The 11727-nt window shown below is 48.0% G+C and overlaps 1 protein-coding gene across 1 annotated transcript in view; it reads right to left on the bottom strand.

The window, feature by feature from the left end:
- The window catches only part of ITGA11 (integrin subunit alpha 11), a 153222-nt gene that overhangs the window by 64010 nt on the left and 77485 nt on the right, over positions 1 to 11727 (bottom strand). Inside the window, exon 11 of the mRNA XM_042783262.1 lies at positions 3479 to 3623. Within this exon, the coding sequence (XP_042639196.1) occupies positions 3479 to 3623 (145 nt within the window). The remainder of the gene's footprint in view (positions 1 to 3478; positions 3624 to 11727) is intronic.

The following is an 11727-nucleotide window of genomic DNA, read 5'->3' as shown; positions in this document are numbered from 1 at the left end:
GATTATCTTCTGTCTCTGTGTTAATTGGTTTCCCTTTTCTTTGTTGAAGAGGGTCTGTGCAATCCTTCTGCCTAGTCCGCCATCTTGCCCCGCCTCTCAGGAGATTCTTAAAGTTCCAAAGCTTTGCAGGCTCAAAGGAGCTACTCAAGCTCCTGGAGTTTCACATACACACCAAGCAAAGAGAAAATAAATGGAAACCCAGCAGGTCTTTTGGAAAAGCTGTAGATCTGTGTCCTCAGAATTGCTCTGCCGGATAGCTCTGAAACTTGAGTCATCCAGAGCCCCCTCCCAGGACACAGCAGGAGAATGTGCAGCATCTTCGGGCAACTCTCCTGAAAGGGATATCCCTGGCAAGTGTGCAAAGCTGATAGCATCCGACAATCTCACTCTGCCAGACAACAACCAGAACTTGGATGCAGGTTCTGGTTTTCAAATGGATGTTGGGCTTTGTTGGCAGTTCTGGGCCATGATGTCTCCTAGGGAATGATGTCTCCTTCTGCCGTGTGTATGTGTGTGTGTGTACATGTATGCGTGATGTTGTGTGGTGCGAACAAGTAGGCATGGTGTGAGTGCATGAACAATGTGTGTGTGCATGTAGTTTGTGCGAATGCACAATGTGTGCAAATATGCAGTGTATGCATGGTGTGTGTGCATATTATGTATGCATGCATGGTGTGTGTCTGGGCAATGGGGCTTGATAGGTTCCCAGAGATCTCATTGAGGGTGGCCTGAACATGGCTGTGCATTTAGGTCATAGATATAATTATGGGTGTTGGGTGGTGGTGGGGTTAGCCTTGTGGGATGGGGCAAAGATTTCTTTTGACTTAGTCCTCAGTGGTACTACTGAAAAGGGTTCTCAGCTGCCCTTGGGCTTTGGGGCTTTCTCAGAAGGGGGACAGTAGTGGTGGGATGGGATTTGGGGGCAAATGTCCAGGGGAAGGCATAGACAGACACTCAAAGCTCGGAGCAGCATTGAGAGCGCCCTGCTTCCTAGTAGTCTGCTGGCTGTGGCTTCATTTCCCACGTGGCTCTTAGGCCACCAGGCAGGTCACTGTGCATATATGGCAAAAGGGCAGAGCCATGGCCAGAAATCCACACTGCCAAGCCTCAAGTCTCCTTCCTTTTAAGCATCCCCTCTTCCTTTGGGCATGTCAGGAGAATTTCCCAGCTGTTCCAAAAGGGAACCCCAGCCTCTGCCCTCACTGGATGACTTCCAGAGGGAGTGAAGAAGAGAAGGCACTCCCTCAGGAATCCCACACAAGGCACTGACTAGTTATGGCAAGACTGTTGGGCCTTATGAGGGTCCTTCAGCCCGGTTCCACCCCACAGGCTCTCCTGAGAGGAGAAGACATCTCTACTGGGCCAGCATGGATATGCATTCCACTTTCCCCTCACTCAGATGCCTCTGATAGCTCCCTACTGCCAATATGAAAAACCTGAAGCTCTTTACCCTGGCATTCGAGGCCTCCTGTGCTAGCCTGCCCTAACCTGCCACCCCCTTCCGGTTTCTTACTCCTCTCCTCTGCTCCAGCTGCACTTAGTCTACTCCTTGTATCCTGAAATTTTCTAGCACTTCCTACACTTCCTTTCTTTGCTTGAGCCTTGGCTTCTTCAAAACTTTTAAGCCTTGGAGACCTGGTTTAGGAGCCAGCACCTCCGCAATGGGTCCCCCTGAGTGTGCCAGTCCTGTTGAGCCACAACCACTCACACAGTTTTGCCCACTCACTTGAAATTTACATGGGGACCTGGGATGTTGCTGATGTTATCTGCCTTGCTACTTAATGCTTCGTGGCACATGCACCTTATACCTCTTACTTGGTTCCTCCACTTTTGACAGAGTCCTGAGTACACAGGAGGAGCACAATAAAACACAACTGAATCTAGTTAAAGGGTGTGATCTTTTGTTTAGGAGCTCTGATGGTGCAGTGGTTAAGTCCTTGGCTTCTAACTGAAAGATCAGCGGTTTGAAGCCAGCAGCTGCTCCAAAGAAGAAAGGTGAGGCAGTCTGTTTTCTTAAAGATTACAGCCTTGGAAACCCGATGGGGCAGTTCTACTCTATCTTAGAGATTCACTATGAGTCAAAATAGACTCAACAGCAATGGGTTGTATCCTTCAGTTTGGAGTCCCTGAATAATGCAAATGGTAAGCAAGCTCAGCTGCTAATTGAAAGGCTGGAGGTTCAAGTCCACCCAGAGGTCCCTTAGAAAAAAGGCTGGTGATCTTCTGAAAAACTAGCCATTGAAAATCCTATGGAGCACAGTCCAGCTCTGACACGCATAGGGTCACCATAAGTCAGAATCAGCTCAATGACAACTGTTTTTTTTTTTTAAATCTTTTGTTCTTTTGTCATCTTTTCTAGAGTTTGACAAATTGTCAAGATAAGAAATCCAATCCCTTCCTTCTTCATTTGTGCTTTTATGTGAGCACTTACCTCCCTGATTGTAATTATCTACACACATGTCCCCCGCTCCCCTTTGGGAAGCAGCCTGAGGGCAGGGGCTGTGTTCTCTTTACCATGGCCTACTGCATTCTAATAGCATGGATCACAGTCCAGGTTCTAGTACATGTTGAATTAAATCAAACCCAGAGCCTAGAGCCATCGTACTGTCGGGAAAATTCTAGGGATCTACACCTCTGGATTTTCCAGGATTCTAGCATTTTGCCCTGTTGTCAGCTGAGGGTCCCAAAGGTTGAGGATAAAAGGTGGGCTAATCATAGTCTGGGCAGCGTCATAGGCAGAGCGTGGGGCCGAAGAGTTGAGGGACCAAGGCAGCGATGAGATGGAGCATTTTAGAGAAAGGATAGATGGTAGACTTAGTTCAGAAACTTAGAAAGACCCAGAGACAATGGGAGCCCTGGACAGCCATCCCTTGTTGCCCTTCCTCTGACTCAGCCCTTTTAGAAAGGAACAAGTCATGGCCTATGGGTTAGCCATAGACATGGATGGCCAGGGGGACTGCTCCTGAAGTGACTGGGACCCAGTGAGTTAAGGCTTCACAGTTGGGACCTACCCCCATCAGCCCAATGAATTGTGCTGCTTTATGAATCTACTCCCAAAATGTCTAATGAGAAGCAACTTCTGCTTTGACTGTGAGAATAAGCTTCTACTGACTGGGTTTCATCTCAAGGAGGAAGAATTTTTCTTATACTAAAACCCAGTCAGGACAGAAAGCTTTAAAGATGCACCAACAACCGACCTAGAGTCTGCAAGTGTCAACTGATACACATTTAAGGTATGAGTTAATTGCTTGTTATTTATTCTGCCTACTCATCCTGAACCTATTCTGTGCTGAGTGTGCAGGATGCCAAGCTGTGGAGGAAAAGGCCCTGACCCCAAGCACCCAGCCCCTAGGATTTCTCTTCAGGTTTGAATACTTGAATCAGCATAGAATAGACACAAAGAGGCACCTCACCTGGAGGGTGGGCCAGGTTCCCCTCCTCCCTGCCTATCAGACACACCCCAACACTGGGTTCTTACCCAGATAGGCACCATGGTTCTTGAGCTCCTCAGGGAATTCCTTCAGATAGGACTCTCGGTGAGGAATGACCTTCCCACCACTGGTCTCCTTTAGCACGGCTCCGTTCCAGTCATAGGCACCGACAGCTCCCAGCAAAATCCCATCCTGACATTGGGGAGAGGACACACATCAGATCGGAGTCCCCAGGTGCCCCTTGCTGGGGGCCACACCAGGTCTTGGGACCAGTGAAGCATCTGCCAGCCACTTCAGGCATTTTTCCTGGGTTTGTACCTTAGTGGTCCACCCTTCCAGGTTGTTTCTTGGTTTTGAAAGAGCCAAATCATTCAAGATTTTTATGCCATCTTATTGTGTCAAGCTGATCCCAAAGCTGGGAACTTAGGGTAGAAGGAATGTTCTAGAAATCAATTTCAAATCCCGGACCAAACCTCCACTTGTCCTTGGGCTGCAAACCCCTCTGGAGAATCTGTCACTTTCCCTTCCTTCTGACACCCCTCTGCACTCAGCCTCCTTCATATTCCTTTGCGGTGTCTGAGTTGCTTCCCTGTGTTTAAATCTTGCTCCCTGTTCATTTCTTCAATAAAAATTCACTAGTTTGTGGCAAGCATTTGCTAGATATTGGGGATAATGTCTCTGTCCTCCCTGAGCTCAAAGATACTAAACAAATATGCAAACAAACATATTGCTGCAAAATCATGGTGAGTGGAAGGCGGGAAAACCACAATGATATCTAACTGAGATTGAGATGGGGGCTAGGAAAAGCCTCAGAATAGATGATGTATACTCAGACATTTGATAGATAGATGGGGTCAGATAGTAGATGAGCTGGAGGAGGAGACAGCTTGTGCAAAGGGCCTGAGGCTGGAGAAAGTTTAGAGATTTTGCTGAAAATTTTCTGGGGGCTGGAACACTGGGTGGGAAGGGGCAGAGTGGCTTGAGATGTGGCTGACAGGTAAGCCGGGGCCTCATCTGTGATAGTCAACACCTTGAGAGCAGGAGCTTGCCCTTCAGTGCTCAGGGGGTTTGTTTCACCCAGGATAAATGGATGCTGAAAGGAAAAGAAGCTTCCATGTAACTGACTCCAAGGTTATTTCCTAGGATGGGGGACACTCACTCTCTGGGTCACTTCTGCACACCCCACCACCCCCATCTCAATCCACACAACTAGTCAGTACAGAAGACAAAGAGCAAGTGCCTGGTAGAGGAAGGGATGTTACTCAGGGACAATGAGGGTCCCAAGAAGGGTGGCAAAAACAGGGAGGCTTACCCGAGGTTTACCTTGGTGACTAAGGGCTGCAGGACAGATTGTATCCCAACTTTAGTTTTTTTTTTTTTTTTTTTGTAGTGGTTACATTCTCTGAAGTGCAATAGCTCACCTCGCACTTTGTCACTCCCTCCCGCTGTCCTTCTTGTCTGTGCATTCTTGCTTCCCTGGGCAAATGCTGCGCTTTTGATCTCCCATGGTTGATCAAGGGAGCTCTGGTAGTGTAGTCCCTAAGGCATTTGACTGCTAACTAGAAGGCTGGTGGTTCAAACCCACCAGCCACTCCTCGGAAGGAAGACTGGGCAATCTACTTCTGTAATGATACCACCTCGGAAAGCCAAGGAGGGGTCGCTATGAGTCAGATTCGACTCCATGGCAGTGAGTTTGGTTTTTTTGGTTTGGATGGCTGATTGTCCCAAGAAGTGAGCAATCTCCTTGGTGTAAGTGTTCAGCCTGTAGGCCTGTCTTTGGTTTGGCTGGGAGTTAAGCCACAGAAGTGAGTTCAATTCCAGGCCTGAAGGGTAACTTGAGGCCATAGTCTTGGGGGTTTCACCAGTCTCTATCAGACCAGTAAGCCTGGTCTTTTTTATAATTTTGAGTTTTGTTCCACAGTTTTCTCCTACTCTATCCAGGAAAGAGGTTTGGGTTTTTTAAAGCACAAGTCAGTGAATTCAACTTTTTCCCACTGAGCCCAGCAGGCTGGCTGGACTTGAAGTTCCTCTTCTACCACTTGGGGCCCAAGGCACTCAATCTACCTTCCCACCCCATCATCAAAGCAATTATTCCAATAGAAAAATATGCTTCTGCCTTGGTACAAGTGGAGCCATAACCAAACACAGAGGCAGGGTCACCATGCACTAGTTTTTGTTGTTGGTGGAGGGGGCAAGATTGTGAAACTTAAGCTGAGCTTCCTTTTCTCATTTCCAAGGAGTCACTTTAAAGAGTTAAGTTGAACATTGGCTTAAGACATCCTAACACTCTTGAGGTAGAACTCACTGTTCAAACAATATTTTTATGAGTATAAATCAAGCTGGTCTTGGGAGAGTCTGATATTCTTGGTTGTTCAACATTAGACTTTCTATTTAGGCTTCTTCCTCCTATTCTGTGCTTGCATCCCTGTCTGGGAGGCTCTGACAGTCAGCTGGGACTAGGATTAAGGCCAGGGCCTCAGATACTTGCTGTCCCAAAAGTCCCTGCCAACATTCTTTGCACAGAGGGTGTGCTCCATTGTCTGTGGAATCCTTTCTCACGCAGTACTTTCTCATCCATTTGGCCTTTTCTCATCCAAAGGCCTTGTGGAGGTTACAGGACACATGTTCATAATCTGCACTTGACAGATGAAGCATCTGAAGTCCAGAGAGGGGAGGTGACTTGCCCTAGGTCACACAGCAAGTCAGGGGCAGGCCAGGACTATCAGGTAGTTGGGTTGGGCAGAGAAGTAAACATCTGTCTGCTTCCCAAAACCCCTCCAGGATCCTGCTTCCAGTGACTCTGTCTGAATCCTCTTCTGGCCAAGTCTGCTGTGGGCCTCACTGCTCCATTTCCTCCTACTTTCTGCCTGCTGAGTCCCAGTATGCAGCTGCAGATTAGGCTGCTTTGCTTCACAGAGAATCCTTTGAAGATGAATTTTTGGCTTTGTAGACAACAGGGACCTTGGCTATGTGCCAAGATGGGCTGACTCAAACCCTAGGCCTGACTGTCAGCTGGGGGAGACCCCTGATGTTGACTCGTCATATGTGATGGGGGTTTGGGAATTCGATCTGAACTCCCAGATTGGCAGCCCGGGGCAGGGTGACTGCTCTGGAATTTCACCTTACGTCTTTTCACCTCTGCAGAGGCTGCAGTCTTGCACCCTCAGTGGTGATGAGTTTTAGATGCCCTTTCCTGAGAGTGGATTTGGTAGAGAGGTGAGAAGTGTCATTGAGTACAGGATGCTGTGAGGAGTGGGCCAGGGCTGAGAGGGCAAGTGAAGGCCACCAAAGCAAACCCAGCATGTCACAATCTTTTCCCAGCTGGAGGAGGCCAGACATTCTGTGTTTGGGAAAAATCCGGAAGGGTGGAGCCAGCCCTGCTGTGTGCGGAGCGCCAAAGCCTTAACGGGGAGCCAGGGATATGGGCCCAGCTGGAAAACAAAGAGCAGGGAGGGCATTCTGGGGAAGAGTGGTACCCTGCTCCACAGGCCTGGAGCTGGCTGCCTACTTTATGGCTTTTTCTCCTACAGGGCCACCCTGTTCCCAGCAGATAGTACCAATGTGTGCCTGGGTGGCCTTGCACAGAAGGATCCTGCACACAAGCTGACTTTTCTGAGTAGAGATGAGGAAGCAGACTTGGCAGCCGTTGGAAAGTCCAAGGCCAAGTTCACTCCTTCCCTGATGACCCAAACCTGACCCACCATCAGATCCTGCCAGATCAGCTCTTAGCTGCATCTCTGCTCAGGCCTCTGCAGCAGTCGGCTTTCCCAGTTACACAGAATGTGCCCTGGGCATATGACCCTATTCCCTAGAATTCTGTCTTCTAGCTGATCCATGTTCCATGGTATGGTTGGCCCCAGCCCTAGCCTTGGAGGCAGCACAGTCTAAAGCAGTGGTTTCCAACTGGGGGCAACCCCCCACAAGAGACATTTATCATCAATGCCTGGAAACATCTGGGGTGGTATTAGTGGTGCTACTGGCATCATTCTAGTGGGCAGAGGTCAGGGATGCTGCTAAACATCCGGCAATGCAAAGGGCAGGCCCCTAAAACTAAGAATTATCCAGCCCCAAATGTCAATAATAATGCTGCGAGGTTGAGAATCCCTGGCCTGGTGGGCAAAGCATGAGCTCCTGAGTCAGACATTCCTGAGTTCCCATTCTGGCTGCAAAGCATCTAGCTGTGTGACCTTGGACAAGTCAATCTCCTTCTCTCTCTCAGCCCATTTCTTCAGCTCCAAAATAATTTTGTTGTAAGAAGTTGTATTTTCAAAGCTTAGCATGATGCCTGGCAGCTGATCATGATACATACATGGTTGTTCTTTCTGTCCATTAATTCATCCATAAAGTGTGTTCTGAGAATGCCAGAAACAAAGAAGAATCAGACCTCATAGTCAAGTTGTTGCAACAGACGAGTAATTACAGTAGCATGTGAGAAGTGCTCTGATGGAGGCAAGGAGAGGCTTTTTGGGGGGACCCAGAGGAAGAAAGGAGGGAGAAGGGGCATAGTGGGGCTAGGAAAGGATTTTAAGAAAATCTTACTTGTTTTATTGTTGTTGTTATGTGCTCTTGAGTTGATTCTGACTCATAGCAACCATATAGGACAGAGTAGAACTGCTCCACAGGGTTTTCAAGGCTGTAATCTTTATGGAAGCAGACTGCCACATCTTTTTCCTACAGAGATACTAGTAGGTTGGAACCACCAACCTTTGGGTTAGCAGTTGAGTGCTTAACTACTGTGCCACCAGGGCTCTTACTTGACTTATTAGTAAGTCTCAAAATGAATGCTTTCAGTTCCAAGCCTCAAGATTCAAGTCCATAAATGTTTTTTAGACATTTATTCAAGGCAAGTTCAGAGAGGTTAAGTGATTTGTCTGAAACTACACAGCCGGGAAGTGCTTTCCTTTTGCCTGGCAGTAATGGAATTAGGAGCTCTGGTAGCATAGTGCCTAAGGCACTTGACTGCTCACCAGAAGGCTGGCGGTTCAAACCCTCCAGCCACTCCTCGGAAGGAAGGTTGGGCAATCCTACTTCCGTAGTGATACTGCCTCGGAAACCCAAGGAGGGGTCGCTATGAGTCGGGGCCGACTCGACGGCAAACAACAACAACAACAACAATGGAATTAGAATAGCAGATGCCAGCAGGCCTTCCTTCCAGCTCATCTTGAAGTTTGAGAGACAAGACTGTGGTGAAGTGGAAGGTAACTGTTGGTCTGGTCCTGTGCGCTGGTGAGGTAGGAGGCCACCTAGAGGGTGTGGCTGGAGGGCACTCAGTGTTCCCCACAAACATTCTTCATTCCCATAATACCTACCCTGTCCCCCTTCAGAGTGAATGTATAGGGAGTGAGGCTCTGTTTCTAAGACGCCCCTTCTAAGGCAAACATGATTAAGAAGGTGGATTATATTTTAATGAAGGAATCCTGGTGGCACAATAGTTAAATGCTTGGCTGATAACCCAAAGGCTGGTAGTTCAAACCCACCCAGTGGCTCTGCAGTAGAAAGACCTGGTGAACCGCTTTTGTAAAGATTATAGCTAAGAAATTCCCGTGGGGTACTTCCACTCTGTCACATGGAGTTGCTTTAGGCAAAATTAACTTGATGGCACCCAATAATAACAATATGTTTTAACGAGTTGCTTGGATTCTGTTAGAAAACTTGTTTTCAACAAGCTCAAAGTGGAGCCTGAGGAAGGGATGAATGGTCAGGCAGTTTAGAGGGGATTTGGGCTGGAAAGACCTAGAAATGGGCCCTCAACCTTTCTGTGAAGAGGAGACCTTCACTGGATGGATGCTTGGGGATCCGGGCTGGGAGAAGGGAGTGTGGGAGGGCAGGGGCACACTGTCTGGGGTATGAGTACTTGACTGTTCATTCCAGATCACATGGCTGGGAGTCTCTGTTCCGAAGTCCTTGGGAACACAGGCTCAGTGCTGGGTACCACGACACAGTCTGAGGACATTGAGCTGACTTGGTTGTTAGTTGCTATTGGGTCGGCTAGACTCATGAAGACCCTATGGACAACATAATGAAACGTTGCCTGATCCTGCGCCATCTTCATGATTGATGACACGTTTGAGTCCATTGTTGTGGTCATCGTGTGGTGTCTTCCAAGCCAGGGGCTCATATTTCAGCTCTATATTACACAATGTTCTGGGCTGACTTAGGATCAAAATGAACCAGAAATGATTCCTGTCACTAGGAGTCAACTTGCAAACAATCTGGAACAGCATGGTGGCAGAGCTGGGTTACCACGTCTTGTCCTCATGGGGAAGGGACAGCTATGTCTCCAAGCTGGCAGGTGGTTCAGTGCTATGGGGACAATTCAAGTAGGATTTTCAGCTCCAGATATCAACCTTTCACTTCACCCTAATGGATCGATTTCTTTAATTTTTGATTGAACCAGAAATATAAAACTAGTTCAAGGAAAATGATATCTTCCCCTCTCTCATGAGTCACCAACATTTGTGTGTAGACAGAATCCACCCTAATAAAACTCCTTCCTTCAGTAAACTTTTGGAGATTTATGGACTCCAGTGTAGGAGGGTAAATGTGAGCTTTCTTCTGCTGAGTCCTGTGGAGGAGAAGTTCCTCAGCAACTCCACCACCAGTGGGTATCTCTTCTTTGTAAACTTCTTCTTCCTCCACCTCTTCCCCTCATGACCCATGGAGATTATAGATTCTCTGATTCTACCCCCATCCCCCCTTTGAGGTATAGATTCCTCTTACAAGCTTTCTGGCAGATTCATGCAGCTTCTGACTTGATTACCCAGTTTGACAGGGAATTCACCATCTCAGGAAGCAGCCAGCTCCAATAGGAGGCTCTTAGCCACGTTTGCATTCATTTCCAAATGCTAATGGAACCATTGGCTTAAAAATCCATTCTAGAGTTTGAACAAGGGTCCATAGCTAGCCTTCCAGATGGCAATTTCTAGAATCTTCTCTTTCCCCTTTTGCAATTAAGACTAGAGTTTTCTGAAATGGCTCCCACTCCCCAGATTTCCCCAGTAGTCCTTGTTCTCTGTCACCAGTCTGGGATGCATAGCCTGTGGTTTGGGGATCTTGGACTCTTGAGTGGCCAGGTGATATCTTAGGGTTTTCTCTCTGCCCTGGACTCCAGTGCTTCCTTCTCTTGTTGATTTTATACTTGTTAACTTGATGGCAGGTTTTCTAGCTAGATAAGATAGCAGCAAACCAGGTGAAGAGGAACTCGCCTTCCCTCTTCTGTTTCAGAATGCTCTACTACAGCCCCTTCCTCATGGCCAGGGACCTGGTCAGGGAATATGAAGCCTCCTTCAACACATTTTCAGGAAATAGTTATTTTGAGGCCACTGGTTGAACATTTCTGGAAGAGATGGAAATTGCAGCTGGCTCAGAAGGTGGACGTATTCTGATTCAGAATCTGCTGTGGGCAAAGCTGAAAGGCTGGATCCACTTGTCCCTGGTCCCAGGAGAGGCCTGCCTGACCCTGAGAGCCATGGAGCTGGATTCCTAGGGCAGGATGGGCTGTGGCCAATTATGATGGCAGTGGCAGCCTGGTACCGAAAGACTGTGCTCTATAATAGCAACCCAACATTGATCACAGAGCCAGGCAGCTCAACATCACTGCATCATCTCTTTAGATTTTGAAGGACACCCCTCCCCTTGGGTTAGAATCTCGGATTCCAAGGCAATCATTACCCCTTTCAAAATTCTATCAGTTGGAAACTTCCAGATGATTGCTGTTTGAAAACAAGAGCCAGGTAGTCAGGGGTGAGAGAAGAACTGGGATCTGCATCCAGGGCATGAGGAGAGCCATTCTGGACTACCCCTCTGCCTGGAGAAACAGAATAGGAGTTGGGCAGATATTGAAGGTGTCCAGGGCAGTCCATGGCCTTTCCTCAACCCAGATAAAGGGCTGGGGCTCGGAGCTCCTAGTCTCCCACCCCCCGGCTGAGAACCCATTGGTCCTGCAGGGACTCATCTTACTTGATGCCCTGAGCTGTTTGGGACATTTTCAGGGCTCAGCTCAAGCTTCCACAAATCCCTGAAGCCCATCTTTACTTCCCCTTCTCTTTAGGCCCCAGTTCCTGGCCATACACAGATCATATTACTAGAAGCAGGAGAGCACATTTATTCATTTAAGAGTTTTTCTTTCCAACTAGCCCATGAAGTGCTGTCAGCTGAAATATTATCTTAATCTCTGCTGATCCCCCAGTGCCTGGCACAACGCCTGACACACAGGAAGGTGCCTAAAAATGACTGTGGACTGGATGTTGAAGGAGACACTGGAAATTCATTGTCTCACTGTTCCTGACACCAGGGT

The sequence above is a fragment of the Orycteropus afer genome, unplaced genomic scaffold (assembly GCF_000298275.1).
Source record: "Orycteropus afer afer isolate SDZICR_OR568_19922 unplaced genomic scaffold, OryAfe1.0 scaffold00015, whole genome shotgun sequence".
NCBI lineage: Eukaryota > Metazoa > Chordata > Mammalia > Tubulidentata > Orycteropodidae > Orycteropus > Orycteropus afer.
Note: the sequence above shows the minus strand (reverse complement) of the source record. Positions and strands in the feature narration are given on the sequence as shown.